At 49.1% G+C, this 14,369-nt stretch overlaps 2 protein-coding genes and 1 long non-coding RNA gene across 3 annotated transcripts; all 3 read right to left on the bottom strand.

Moving 5' to 3' along the window:
* Positions 1–111: 111 nt before the first annotated feature.
* On the bottom strand, positions 112–4,456 carry LOC135972526 (alpha-2-macroglobulin-like protein 1). The gene is made up of 6 exons (XM_065550918.1): positions 4,014–4,456; positions 3,299–3,529; positions 2,594–2,657; positions 2,010–2,155; positions 617–766; positions 112–183 (listed from the first exon to the last, which is right to left on the bottom strand). The coding sequence occupies exons 1-6, from the start codon at positions 4,149–4,151 to the stop codon at positions 112–114; spliced, it is 801 nt and encodes a 266-aa protein (XP_065406990.1). The 5' UTR covers positions 4,152–4,456.
* An 878-nt stretch (positions 4,457–5,334) lies between these two features.
* LOC135981565 (uncharacterized) lies at positions 5,335–7,893 on the bottom strand. The gene is made up of 3 exons (XR_010598644.1): positions 7,808–7,893; positions 6,401–6,515; positions 5,335–5,449 (listed from the first exon to the last, which is right to left on the bottom strand). It is a non-coding gene; the product is annotated as an uncharacterized LOC135981565 (long non-coding RNA).
* Positions 7,894–8,303: 410 nt separating this feature from the next.
* LOC135972349 (alpha-2-macroglobulin-like protein 1) lies at positions 8,304–13,013 on the bottom strand. The gene is made up of 6 exons (XM_065550274.1): positions 12,687–13,013; positions 11,609–11,771; positions 10,464–10,516; positions 9,648–9,668; positions 8,945–9,104; positions 8,304–8,317 (listed from the first exon to the last, which is right to left on the bottom strand). The coding sequence occupies exons 1-6, from the start codon at positions 12,861–12,863 to the stop codon at positions 8,304–8,306; spliced, it is 588 nt and encodes a 195-aa protein (XP_065406346.1). The 5' UTR covers positions 12,864–13,013.
* Between the last annotated feature and the right edge of the window lie 1,356 nt (positions 13,014–14,369).

The raw sequence follows: 14,369 nt of genomic DNA, 5'->3' as shown, positions 1-14,369 counted from the left end.
ACCAACATACACCTTTCCTAACACACCAAAGATCTGTCTGAATGGTTGTTCCATGCTATCATGTATGGAAAGCTTAGACCCAACATATGAGATAGACCTCCAAACAGGCTCTCAGTCACTCTTCTCCATTTCTCCTATTTTCTTCTTGGAGAGGCAACATGGTCTGATGTACTGAGCATGAGGCTGGGAGACAGGAACTAATCCTGGATTTACCACTGTGCACTGTGTGCAGACCAGTGAATTATGAAGTTTGTTTACCAAAGAATGCTGCTACATGGCTGGTGATCATGTAATCACCAAAAGCTTTGGTGGCGCATTAAGATCGACAACTAAATATCCAGCCAGACCACCTTAAGGACTTAGCAAAAAATGGATCCCAGTGGCACTCTGTCTGTCCCTTTGGGATTGATGATGACTCTGTGACCTTGAGAAAGTCACTTCCCCTGCCTGTGCCTCACATTTCCCATCTGTACAGCAGGGATAATGCTACTATCTCCCTTCATGGAACACTCTGAGCGCCTTGGAAGGACAGCACTGTATAGATGCAATGTAGTTTTCTTATTCTCTCTTGCTCACTCTTCCTTTCACAGAGACAGACAGACATAGAGTAATTTACCAGGGAGTTGCTCAGTTCTTTCTCTGGCCTCATCAGTAGGACACTCTGATCCACGGCTCGGACAGCGCAGAGGGATCTGGGAGCTGCCTGCAGCTGGAGGCTGACCTCAGATCCAGGGAGGGCCTCATCCTCTGAGAACCCTATCTTCACCTTAAAGGGCACAAGGGGAAAGAACGTGAGGGGGAGAGGAGAAAGGCAGAGAGAGAATCCCCTCTGCTGATCCACCTGCAGGGTGGCTAGAGCAGAGAGGAGCCCCACATAGTCCAGGTGAAGGTAGTCCCCTGGGATTCTCCCCTGGTGAAGCCAGTTGCTTCAGGAGAGAATGAAGCGGCTATAGACTCTGAAGGGATGGACAATTGAGGAGTAAGGACAATTGGGGAGTAGGGGAAACATGCAATAATGATATTAGAGGCACCTAAACAGCAGAACACAGCAGCACAGCCTTCTGAGGGCACATCACTCCACTGCTCTTCTCTCCACACCAGCTCATCTCTGAATACCAGGTCAAATTCAAAGGACTCAGTCCTCTTCTTCAAACCCTCCATTGGACTGGCCTAGGTTTCCTAAAGCAGTGGCTCTCAACCTTTCCAGACTACTGTACCTCTTTCAGGAGTCTGATCTGTCTTGCGTACCGCTAAGTTTCACCTCATTTAAAAACTACTTGCTTACAAAATCAGACATAAAAATATAGACGTGTCACAGCACATTAATACTGAAAAAAAGGCTCACTTTCTCATTTTTATCATATAATTATAAATTAAATCAATTGGAATATAGATATTGCACTTACATTTCAGTGTATAGTATATAGAGCAGTATAAACACGTCATTGTCTGTATGAAATTTTAGTTTGTGCTGACTTTGCCAGTGCTTTTCATGTAGCCTGTGGTCAAACTAGGCAAATATCTAGATGAGTTGATGTATCCCCTACAAGACCTCTGCATGCCCCCAGGGGGTACGTGTACCCCCGGGTTGAGAACCACTGACCTAAAACACTTGCTCACCTTGCCTGATCATAGCTCCCCATGACAGCTCCTGTGGAATAATGGAGCTGTCAATCCTCGGGAATGAGATTTGTGTGTGCAGGACACAGGGCTCTCTCAGCTTGTGGTTGAGGAACTTGATTCCAAAAGACATTAGAATGGTCACAGATCTCAGACCTTTCTGAGCAGAGGATAAAACCCTCTTCTTCAGCTCCCCTTCCCCTAAGTGCCTCACCAAAAACCACACATTGAAATACAGGTCCCTACATTTCCGGTGAATCATTACCCCAACCACTCAGTTACACCCAGCCACTCATATTTATCTACTCCTCACACCCTCAGAACCTTGTTGCATTCCTTCCCCAGACGCACACACCCACGAACCCAGAGCTCTCAGCCATGAGTCCTACCTCATTTTTGAAGCACATGGAGACACTGAAGGGGGCGCTATCAGCTATGATTCCTCCAGTGGGGAAGATGACATAAACTACAATGGTAGGAGCTGGGGCGTAGTCGGAGGTGAAGACCAGAGGGATGAAGAAAGTGCCCGTCATCACTGGATTTGGGGGTAGAGGGAAGGAGAGAAAGAAAGAGGAAAAGAAGGGTATGTTTCCACTACCAAATGTACCAAGATCTTCCCCTTTTGCCATCACTCTTCCCCTGCCATTTTGCTCCCTTTCTCCCTGCCTTTGTCGCATGGAATTGGGTCTCTCAGAACCAAGGAGATTTCCAGAGAAGCCCATGAAACAATCAGTATCCCCATGAACTCCTCAAGCTCTGACCTGCCATTATAAATCAGCCAGAGGATCTCCCTATCTCTAACCATCACCTGAGGGGGCTGAAAGCTTCAGTTCGTTGGATGTTAGCAGATGTCAGCCTTGCAAGGAGTGAGATTCCCAAAGTCACCCTACATGGCTTACATCATGGAGCAGAGCTTGTGGGGACACAGCACAGCACAGAATGATCTCTGTGTAGAAGAGGTGCCTGCACTTACTCTTTGATGACCCAACCAAGAAAGTCTTCTGACCTGAAAGGACAATCCCCACTTTCCCAATGACCTAAGGGAGAAGAGAGAAAGAGGCATGAGAGAAGGGCTAGGAAATGCCAGAAATACATTCAATAGCTTGACAGCATTACGCAGACCAGACTCTCCATGGATGGCGACTTAGGGAGAATGGGACATAGAGCCTTTCACCCTCCATGGCCCCAGCTACAATTGAGCCACTGGGCAGGGGGGAGTAGATGGCTCAGGGGGATAAAGAGCCTGGGATATGAAAACTTTTACCTGTCAGGCACCAGTTCTGATCTAGTCCAGGGTGACTAGTGAGCAAAAGTCCTGCCCATTTGACAGCTGATCAGTTATTATTTAAGTGGCCCTGTTCCTAATGGCCCAGTTGCCACATTGAATAGAGGGAAACAATAAATAAATGGCCACTACACTGGACATCTTAGTATAGAGACCAAGGACTGGTTGGGCCATGGATGTTGAATTTCCCTCTCACCTCCCTAAAGGTGGTTTCTCAAATGCAGAGCTGAGGAACACGAGCAGGGAGGTGGAGAGAGAGAGAGAGAGAGTGTGTGTGCGCATGTGCACACACATTCTCTGTTCTGTGCAAACAGGGCTTGAGTCTCTCGAGGTTTCTGATCCAGCATATTTAACCCATCACCATCACCTCCTTGCACTTCCCTAGTGACTCACATAATAGGAAAAATCCACACTCTTGGGACCATAACTTAGGTCTTTCTCGTAAATTCTGAAGTCCACCTGCACCCTCTCATTTTTGCCACAGGGCACTGTTCCTGGCACACGTACGATCCTGAGGAAGCTCTTGGTGGTGGAGTACAATGGCTGTATGAAGTGGTAGGCATTCTGGTAATACACATTAACTGTCCCTGGCACATATACTGGGTCCTGAAGCAGGAATCTCCCCTGTCAGAAAATAAACAGTGAACTCTCTGGGTGAGTACATCAGATGAGAGAGATTCTGGGACTAGGGGGGTCAAGATCCTAGACATGACTTAGAGATCCTAGGCCAAATTCATCTCCGGTGTAAATCCACTGTATTGAAAGGAGCTACATTACATACTAACTTGCTCGCACATACCTAGGCCGGTATGAGAAGCTCATGATTGGAATAGCAGTAGGTCAGGATTGAGGGATGCCAGCAGTTATGTGAGGAGCCCAGGGCTAGCATAACTTGGATCCACAGTTTAGGAATAATGTACATCAGAGGAGCTCTTTGGTGGGAAGCCAAGAACTGGAATATCCAGAGGTGATGCAAGTCTGAAATACGGTTCTTCATTAGAACTGGTTGGGGTTGGGAGGAGATGCCTGCAGAGCAATAACTTGGTTCTGGAAAGTGGTATTAGTCCCTAACTTTCACAAATCATGAGATGGAGTCTTCCTCACTTACCTCCAAAGAGACTGAGTCACCATTCCAAGCATTTGTGTTCAGCTCAAAGGAAGCGCTTCCAGAGTCATCTGTGATGTACGTCTTGTTAAACCGCAGCCTGGTGTAGCTTAGTATAAGGTAAACTGGTGTGTTATTCATTGCTTTGCCTTGGTGATCGACAATTTTAATCTGAGAATCACATGGGGAAGAGAGGAACACAAAGCTGTTTCATCAACGTATGGAATCTCCAGCTCCATCTCACCCAACTCGCCGTCAGTATCTCCACAGGCAGAGAGAACACCTCAGTTGTCATCACCATTACCAGCACTGCTCTTAAGAGTCATCGTCTCCTTTATTGCCATATGAAGAGACGCACGCAGACTCATCAGAGGGTTGCTTGGGAGCCTGGCCTGTGGAATTCTGTACTTTCAAATGTTTGGGGTTTCCTTGAAGTCTAACCCTAAACTCTGAATCCCCCGGATTTTTAGTCCTTGGGGCTTTTTTTAGCAATTGACATTCTTGTACAGGGTTTGTATTTTTTACCCTTAAGTCACTGATTTGTACCTCAGTTTTAACCCCATCTGAACCAAGTGTTTTGGCTAGGAATTACTCAGTCTCTGCCATCCCAGAGCTTGTGTTGGGGACAGAGCAGGGCGAGGAGACACAGCTGAGGATACAGTTGGGAGCACATTATTTCTGCTGTACTCTCTGGAGGGTTTAGCTATGAGTTACCTTCCCTCTGTAGATCTCGCCAGTGTAGTAATAAGGATTAACCTCCTCAAACGTAGCCGTGCCAGCTGTCCTGGAGATGAAGAAGCTATGGGAGGCATTGACCTGCACCTCTGAGTGAAAGGGACAGGAGAAGAGATGGGAGGGAGAGAGGCAGGGAACAAAGAACCATCCCACTGGGCAATTCCACTAGAGAGCAGGCCCTTTGGTGACACAAACATGTGTTAGGCTGCACACATTTTATATCCCCAGGGAGATGGTGCTCACAGGACCCTGGCTATTTGGTCTCCCCACCTAATTACAGATGGCTATCGGAGAGCTGTCAGTGACCCACCATGAGACCAGACCACACCAACCCTAGGGACCCACAAAGCAACATGCCTTATGGGCTTGAGCCCATAAGGGGGTAGCTCCAGTGCCTAACCAGTGAGACTGGACCACAGAACCCCCTTTGGGCTCAAAGAAAGGCCAGTCCCAGAGCCTCCTGTGAGCCTGTTTCTCAATGCTCCCAATGCATTAAGAACAGGGCTGACAGTCTCTGATGTCCCTGATAATACTGGTGCATGTTATTCAAGTACCTTTCCTATACCCTCAAAGACTCCTCTGAGGTTACCTGTGCCATCCTCTACCAATGTGACCACTGCATCTACGTTGCTGCGGTAATCGGGGGAGATCTGGTTGAAGCTAGAAAGATACACAGACGTGGAGAAGCAACCCATCTTATCAGTCTGAAAACAAGAGAGAGCAAGGTGATTGGTGCTGGGACAGCACCGCACTGCAGGAGGGACAGATGTCACAGAATGAGCTACCTCTGTGTCAGAACAGAACCCCTGCTCCTAAGGAGCTCAACCTGCTCTGTGCTGCAAGGCACTTGAAAGGGGTGTCTACGCTGCAGCTGGAGAGTGCTTCCGAGCACAGGGAGACAGAGGTACTAGCTCTGCTCAAGCTAGCGTGCTAACCATAGCTGCATGGCTGCAGCCACACTGCTACTTTTAGGGCACCAGATCAGCAGAACTAGCATGTGTCAGTCCAGCCACGCTGCGAAGCACCCCCCTCCCCCAGAGGCTGTGTAGACAGACTTCAAGCGTTAATGAGGTAAGTCTCACTAAAACTCCGTGGTATGCACATAGTGCTGAGCCTTTGGCTTCCGTCTGCACCACCACACAACACAACATGGTGTCAGCAGTGGGTGGATTTCAGCACCAAAGAGAGCAAGACAATGAGAGAGGTGGTCGGTTGGTGGTTTTGGGGAGGAAAGGGGTGTCAATGCTGAGGTTGTCATTTTTGTGGTGGAAAGGCCTCTCTGAAGAGGAGTCTACTCTGTTGCCCCTGTTAAAAGGCTTCTCGGGCTTTCTGACATTAATATGTGTTACGTTAAATCTGAAATGGTTCCGTGGGAAAAATCATATAAAGCAGGCAAGGTTAAAAAAGAGAATAGGCAAGGGATGAACTACCAAATAAGGGACAACTGCCAAGATTATTAACAAGAACAATAGAGGCAATGGCAGCTGGTTATGGGGCCAGGGAACAAAAACAGGTTTTAGGCATGGGGTGAAATCAATTAAAATAACACGTCTTGCATCGTGTCTCCTTCCCCTTGGCCCACCTCAGCTGGCATCGCAGCTCCTGCTTCACAGGATTGTCACCCTATGGGGCTCAGCTCTTGCTCAGTGGCTCACCTGGTTGTTGTAGTGTTGACAGAGAGGAGGTCGCTGGGTACTGTAGAAATACCACCAACTCTTCTGGCACAGGCTCATCTGGATCGTCCCCTGCACGCCTTTCCCATAGGTGTATCTATGTGAGACAGTGCGGGGGGTGGGAGAACACATGGAAAGGGGTGTACACACACACACACACACACACACCAGAGGAATCTCTCTGGGTGGGTGTGCTTTAGCGTATCTCCAGATCTGATTTATGTCATGGATATTCACAGTGTATCAAGATAGATGCAGCTGTACAAGCAACGAGAACGATCTTGGCCAATCTCAGGCACTAAGCAGGGCCTGGTCAGTACTTGGATGGAAGACCTCCAAGCTGCTGGTTTTGTTAAGTCTTCTCAGACTCTTCCCTCTGAGTCAATGCCCCGGTATCTCTCTCTTTATCTAGCTGTGTAAGCTCTTACCCTGCACTCATCACTATGGTATCTGAGCACATAGTGCTAGGGGAGCCTGTGCTGCAAGGAGTGAAGTGGTATAAGTGATGTTCAGCAGAGACGCTCCACCCTTTGAGTCTGTACTAAGGGCTTGTCTGCACTGGCAATTTACAGCGCTGCAACTTTCTCGCTCGGGGGTGCGAAAAAACAGCCCCCTGAGCGCAGCAAGTTTCAGCGCTGTAAAGCGCCAGTGTAGACAGTGCACCAGCGCTGGGAGCCGCACTCCCAGTGCTGGGTGCTACGCCCCTCGTGGAGGTGGGGTTTTTAGAGCGCTGGGAGAGCTCTGCCACGACCACACAAGCCACGTTAAAGCAGTTCCGCGGCAGCACTTTAGCATTGCCAGTGTAGACTAGCCCGAACTCCAGTGCCCTGAGAGATAGTAGAGGCGTGGTACTGCAGAGTCTGAGGAGGGTGATCAGTGAGGGGCTGCTCTTCTTCATCAAGCTGTAATCCACATGTCCTGGCCAAATTCCATCTGGAGCCATCCCATTCTCCCCGCTAGAATTTCCCTCCAGTATCCTCTGGTGAAACTGTTCTTCCTTTCCCCTCTCATTGTCTTGTTCTGTAGTGTGACTACCACAGAATATCTGCTGTGCTCCACCCCAGAAATGGTTGTATTTCAGTGGTTGGGTGATCCCCGCATATGCACTCTGTCAAGAGCTCGGAGATCCTTTAGGATGAAAGGAGCTAGAGCAATGGGAGAGAATTAATAATTAGGGTGATTTTTCTAGCTATTTAAAGATGTCAAAGGGCTGCCAGGAATGAGCTTGGCCTAATATAACTGAGACATGGTGAAATATATTTACAGTCACTCAGTTAAATTCTCCCTTTGAGGTTCCCCTAATAGATGCAGGGGGGTTGCTCATCCCAGGCTGGAGTGTATTAGCAGCTTCCGCCCCCCTCCCCCCCCCCCCCCGATCAGCCATCTCACCTGCCACACACGCGGAGCGGAAAGGTTTTATCCAAAGCATAAATCTGAGTTGGCTCCTCAAAAACCACTTCAAATTTTGGCAGCACTGGAAGGAAAGAACCAGAGAGAATGGAGGGAAGAGTTACAGCCTGGTGAGGAGCAGGCCGTGAAGAGAATGAACATGGGCTGGACAGTAGTAGGGTTGGGGGGTCCCATTTTTTTCTTTTATGAAATGTAGGTATAGTTCCACTCCTCCCTGATTCTCCCTGTTGGTGTTGGATCTGTGGCTCTGTAGGGGCCCAAATAACAGTGAATTTGTCTGTTAATGTCTCTCACCCAGGGCTGCCCAGAGGATTCAGGGGGTCTGGGGCAAAGCAATTTCAGTGGCCCCTTCCATAAAAAAAAGTTGCAATACTATAGAATACTATATTCTCGTGGGGACCCCTGTGGGACCCAGGGCCTGGGGCAAATTGCCCCACTTCCCCCCCCCCCCCCCCCCCCCCGGGCGGCCCTGCTCTCACCTTATGACAGCTGTTTGTAATGAGTGGAGAGGGAAAGAGGCTGCCATAGCTATCAATGTGCTCCTGTTGCCCCTCTATAGAGACCAGGCAGAAAACACTGAGCTGTGAACCCCTTCTCCAGCAGTTTTCGGAAGGGGAGTATACAAATTCAACTTTGCCCCCTAGAAATAACCAATGCACTCACATGACTTAGGAGCATATGTCCTATTGAAAGTCAACATTCTCCTGTGTCACTTGGGCTCTTTTGAAAATCGCCCCCTAACATCCTTGGTATAGTCAGCTTTGGGGATCAGCCAGCTGTGACAGAAAGCTCCAGTGCTACTATTGTCCTGTCATAGCCTCTACAGTCTGTACCTAACCAGACTGGTGTGTACACACAGTTCTCTTTGTCCACACTAAGCAGGGGGGTCAGACAATCATCTCCTTCCTTAGCAATATCCAAGGATATCTTCTCAGATCAGACCAGATTTGATTCCCTTCCTTATCAGAGGTGACTACCTTCCCTCCTAGAAAGCACTTCCCCATCCATCCACAGGAGACTTCTCATACCAAGATCCAGTTCCTCTCCCCAGGTGTGATCTGTCTCCCACAGATAAAATTCCCCCTGCCCTATAGCTGTCTTTCTCCCCAGGCGTACCATACTCCTCCACGGAGAAGCTGCTGTGCGCATTCTCTTTGGCCACGCTGATGATGTATGTCCCCAGTGGGGGCTCAGCAGCTAACTGGAAATACAGATCTGCAATGCCTTCCTGTGGAGCCACATCCAGCCATTGGCCAATCCGGTTATTGTTAGGGTCCTGCACCCGCAGCAGAGAGGCATAATTAATTGCTCCAGCATCTAAATGATCCAGAATCCACAACATCCATCTATTTCAAGGGTTCTAGATGATATTACCTAACAGATTCTAAACTGGCCTTGGCTCTAGAACCCAAGTTCTAAAGCTTCTAGAATCAATTGTCTCTTGGGAGTCATATGGCCTAGATATTCTAGAAATCCTGAAGACGACACAGTTGTAGCTTCTAAGACCAGTGATGCTCTGATCTAGAGAAAAGATCTCTTAAAATTCTAAACTGTAATTATAAAGGTCCAAAGTGACTACCCATTCATACTGGTGTAAATCTCCAGTAACTCAGATTTGCACTGGTGTAACAGAGCAGAACTTAGTTCAAAGTCTCTAGAATACAGAGGGAAGCCCTGAAAACATCTAATTTCTAGAACCATTAACTTCTAAAATTCAAAACATAGATATTGTGGCATCTACACAATCAAGAATGTAAACAAATTATTGCAACCTGCACCAAAAAATACCTTTTTTTTTTTTTTGGTGTGTGGCACTCACCTGAAGGAACACCAGCGGGTACTGGGGAAAAAAGAGGCAGCAACATTAGAAGAGAGAAACGCACTCTCAGCAGTGTAAACAATGCATTAGAAACACAAAGCTTCTCAAGGAGAGCAGTTTGATCAATGACCTGGGAGCTCAGATCCCTGACAAACAATACTAATTGCGTAAGGCTCACCAGAGAAGTTGTGGCCCAGCCCATTACAATGAGGCCTGGCGAGTGGAAGAGTATAAAAGCGAGGTTGGTAATCACCCCATGTTTGCAACTAGATTATTCTCCAATAGTCCCCACATAGGGAACCCTCTCCCTGTCTGACACTAGCTCAAACTCTGCTATGGAATGGCCATACCTTAGAAGAGTCCCAGGTAAATTCTAGCATGAGGGAGCCCTCACTACAAACAATCTAGTCCTCACAGTACATCCAAGAGGAGGCAGTGGTGCACTCCTAACAAACCAGTTTTCCTGTGCCATCCCTAGAGTGGAGGCTGCACGTGCACAGCCAGCAGAAGGAGCTGATAGACTCTCAATAAGGAATCGGCATTTACAACATTTCTGTGTTGGGCGGCCATTTTGCTGACACGGGCAGGGCTCCGTGCTCAGCAATTGGACACCATTCCCATCTGCCTTTAACACTGAGTTACCAGTTATTATTCTGGGTGTTACTGTTCTTCAGACACTTGACAAACAAGGCCCATGTATGTATTTGGGAGCTAAAGGAGAGAGAGAACTTGGACAAGGATGGGAGGGGGGGAGACTAAAACAAAAGGGATGTGAAACAGGGAAGACTCCTTCACATCCTCTCATACATGTCTCACCATGTCATTGAGTGGAATGAAATCCTCATTCAGGGTCACGATTCTAAATTTCACTGAGAGAGGAAAAGAAAATGGAGAGAATTTAGAAGATGGAGACCTATTGGTTATTTACCTCAGTCCTGCCCTGCAGCTCCCCTGCTATTCATGTCCTGGGCTCCCCACACAGCTCTGCCAGTGCTCATCAATCCTGCCTTGCAGCCTTCGCTGCTATCCCAGTCCTTATTCACCTTTGTCCCTGCCTTGTATACACATAGGGTATCCATTTGTGAGTAGTATTGATTATGTCACCAGTACACACACAAACATTCACATGTACATTCCCAGCACGTTCACCTACAGATATTTGATGTGTGGCCTCCTGGAGTTTCACACTCATCACAAATGATACACACTGTGGCCATTCAGAACTTCACAGCAGCAGCAAGGATATAATTCAGATCCTCCTGCTCCAAGAGCCCTAGCTCAGTCCACTTGAGCTAAAGGAGAATCTCCACTGACTGTTACCAGTATAGGGCCTATGATATACTGCTGAGCAGTTTGCACTCCATCCAATAGAGGGCAGTGAGGCTCACACATAAACTAGGCTGTACGTAGGGCAGCTATGGTAGGGGAATCCCTGGGTGGGGTAAAGTGGCTGTGGCTGGTGGTGTAGTGGCACATTGGGAAAAGGCTCGGGCTGGAAAAAGGCCTAGAGCGCATTGTGCTCTGGTGTTCCTAGACTAGTGGAATGGCTCTTTGTGACGGAATGCACCACTGTATTCACACCCTGCGCACCATTGTAATAATCTTTGTACAAAATATGCCTTGGGAGGAATCATTTGAAAACTAACAACTTTGTTGGGAGCTACAGAAGCAAAGCTGTGTTGCAGGACACAGCCCCTCTTTGCTCTGGACTGCACCCTGGAATGTCATACCCTTACTGAGCTGTTCAAGCCAGCACAAGTTAAAACAACCTAGAGGCAATTCCAACTTATGCCGAAGGCTGAAATGACCCCCAAGGTTAGAGAAAAGGGTGGAACAGTGTTGGAAAAACACCCAGACCCCCCTTCTCAAGAGGATCTGCCCCAGGCTGTGTACAGGGGAAGGTGTATGTGAGTGGACACCCACACATAGGGGCACTACCTGATCCTAGCGGGAGCCCTCACCTGTCTGTCCTGGTTTGTAAATGGGCTTGTCTGTCTGGATGAAGGTGCCGCTGTTGACTCGACGGATCAGAACCTTCTTCTCCTCGTGAATATCGATCCTGCGGCCAGTGATGAACAGTTTGATGCGGGCAACCTCCTCGGTGCTGTTAGCTGGAAGCACAACCTGAATATGAAGAGAGAGAGAGTGAGCAGTCCCCAGGTTAACTCCCTGGGGTCCTAGCTGGGAGCGGGGGAGGGGAAAGGAGAACAGTGGAACCCCCCCATCACCCAGTGGCATGTACTGAAAAGTCTCCATTCCCCAGATCCAGATTTAGCTAGGAACCACCAGGCATGGGCTTCATCCATTTCCTTATTGGCCAGGAGACTGCAATGGCAGGGAAAAGGAGGCAAGTGATGCCTCTGAGCCCTGGCGCGTAGTAGGGGAAGGTGGGCAAAGACCCCAAGAGGACAGAAAGGTGGGAGAAGTTAGCAAGGAAGCATAGGGGAGAGAGAGGGCTGCAGTGTAATCAGCAGCCACTTCCATGATGCTAGGTCTTTACTGTGGTGCTAGCAGGCAGCCCAGGCCATGTCAGTGAGTGGGGGAACCAGAGAGCCAGAGAGAGCCACAGGGTCTGCCTGTGTCCAGCAGCCTCAATAAAGAAACCACAGCTAAGTCCTAGCTCTTTTGTAGATTCTCTCCTCCTGGGAATCAGCCGTGATAATGCAGCTTATAAATAACATGCACACACATTCTCTGGCTGCTGTCAGCGGCCTCAGTCCCCACATCACACAAAGCACCATCACGCTTTGGTACTAACTGGCCTCCTCATTGGTTCTCTCAGGAAAGAGGCCAGGGACGGAATGGGAGCATGGAGACAGACCTGTCCTGCTTCCCACTGCAACGGGTCCTTCAAGGGCAGGGTGAGGAACTTTAGTGGTGGTGGTGAGTGTGGGAAACGTATCCACCCTGTACCTGACCTGGGGATAACTACAGGGTACAGCCTCAAGGGGCTACCAAGCCAACACCTTTCCCTGTGCTAAGATCCTTGAAGAGAGGGAAATGGAGGAGGAGTAAGAGCATTGGCAGAGGGAGGCTCACCTGGAACTTCACACACTCAAAGGTCTTTTCCTTTGTGATCTCTTTTCGCAACAAGACATCCTGTCCCCCAGAGCGCTCCAGCACCAGGGTCGCATAGAGCTTCCCCGCGTTATAGTTGATATGCACACAGGCGGCCTGGGATGACGGGTAGTGGAGATCTGCAGGGATCACCACCATGTAATGTCTGCAGCAGGGAGGAAACAGCACAGCAGCGAATCAGAGTGAGGACTCAGCGAGAGGGATGGGCAACCCTATACACACACCCCTATACACACACGCTGCCCAGCAGCTGCAGGCAGGACAGTCCCTTTCAGGGCTGCGCTTTGACATAGTGTAAATGTCAAAAGCAATGGGGATCCCACAGAGGGGATTAGTTGACCCCTCACTCATAGGAAATGTCTCCTACTGATTCAGGTTGGAGATGTCTCCAGGTTCAGTTTCTTGTCTTTACTCCTTTCTTCCTTTTCTTGGGCTCCCCTAAACAACTCCTCTCCCTCCTTGGTGTTTACACCCTCCAGATACCTGTAGCCTCTGATGGCTGCAGGCTAGATGGCCCAGTGATGTGCCCTAGTGTGACCAGGGCAGGATGCCAGACTCCATGGGCCAGTGGTCTGCTCTGGGAGCGCAGGAGACAGGATGTGACACCTGAAGGACGAATGATCTGATCTAGTCTGGAAAGTGGGATCCCAGACTCAATGGCTCATTGGTCTGACCTGCTGTGGCAGGAGGCATGGTAGCAGACTAGATGGGAAAATGGTCCATCTGTTTAAGTTGTTCCCCTGATGACGGGGGTTGAAATGGAGTTTTGGCATCACTCACAGTATGGGTGAAGTGGCCGCGAAGTGCAGCAAGCAGCTTAGGGTGATGGCTGTCCACATCCTCCCAGGAGACTCTCAGTGTGTGGGGAGCAGGGGCTGAAATATTCCTCTTCCTCCAAGGTCTCTGAAGCTGCTGCTGGGTAATTTCTTTTGGGGGCAGCCTGAGCAAAGCGATGGGAGGGGGCTTTGACTCCCCCCCTTCTCTCCCTCGGTCTCCTTCCCGCGATTATACTCCTCAGCAGCAAGGGGGGTGTACCATACAGAATGTCCCTTAGCCAATGACAGCCTCCTGTATTGTATACACCAATCAGTAAATGGTGTCCCCCTCCAAAGTCCCCATAGAGACATTTGACCAAATGCTTTTCCTGGATAAACAGCTTGAATGTTGCTGCTCAGTGACCCGGGCCTGGTCCTGATCACCTGTCACTTGTATCCCTTTGTTCTGGCTGGAAATGAATTGCCCATTGTATTGCCTCCTGGGAGGGCTCCTCCTTGGAGCAAAGAAGGCAGTTATGCCATGCAATTCGGGCAGGGGAATCTGGATATGAGATATGGAGCCCTTCCCATGTTGGACACCTAGCCCTTCCCCAAGGCATTCTTGAGGTCCCTTCGGACTCAGAACTGTAGCAGCTGGAAGTTGTTCCCAGCAAACAGCTCGTCAGTGGGCTCTGTGAAATGATACAGCGAGTCCCAGTCCATATCCTAGTGTCCCAAAGGAGAGCCAGCATCACAAGCAGCTCTACCTTGCCCCCTTGTCGACAGGCTCAGTGGAGAAGCCAGTGGTTGAGTGGGCCAAAAAGAACAAACAATCTTCTTAGCTGTAGGGCCCCCTCCAACAAAAAAACATTGTAGCAAACCAGTGCTT

The sequence above is a fragment of the Chrysemys picta genome, chromosome 1 (genome assembly GCF_011386835.1).
Source record: "Chrysemys picta bellii isolate R12L10 chromosome 1, ASM1138683v2, whole genome shotgun sequence".
Lineage (NCBI taxonomy): Eukaryota > Metazoa > Chordata > Testudines > Emydidae > Chrysemys > Chrysemys picta.
Note: the sequence above shows the minus strand (reverse complement) of the source record. Positions and strands in the feature narration are given on the sequence as shown.

Bases quoted from the DNA above. Each gene is read 5' to 3' on its own strand.
- LOC135972526 (XM_065550918.1), bottom strand. From the start codon at position 4,151: ATGAATAACACACCAGTTTACCTTATACTAAGCTACACCAGGCTGCGG. The intron at 3,530-4,013 runs GTAAGTGAGGAA...ATTTTCTGACAG, and splicing joins GTGACTCAGTCTCTTTGGAG to GGGAGATTCCTGCTTCAGGA. The intron at 2,156-2,593 runs GTAAGTGCAGGC...CCCCAAATCCAG, and splicing joins CTTGGTTGGGTCATCAAAGA to TGATGACGGGCACTTTCTTC.
- LOC135972349 (XM_065550274.1), bottom strand. From the start codon at position 12,863: ATGGTGGTGATCCCTGCAGATCTCCACTACCCGTCATCCCAGGCCGCC. The intron at 9,669-10,463 runs GTGAGACATGTA...TTTTTTCCCCAG, and splicing joins TCATTCCACTCAATGACATG to TACCCGCTGGTGTTCCTTCA. The intron at 9,105-9,647 runs GTGAGTGCCACA...CTGCGGGTGCAG, and splicing joins ACCCGCTGGTGTTCCTTCAG to GACCCTAACAATAACCGGAT.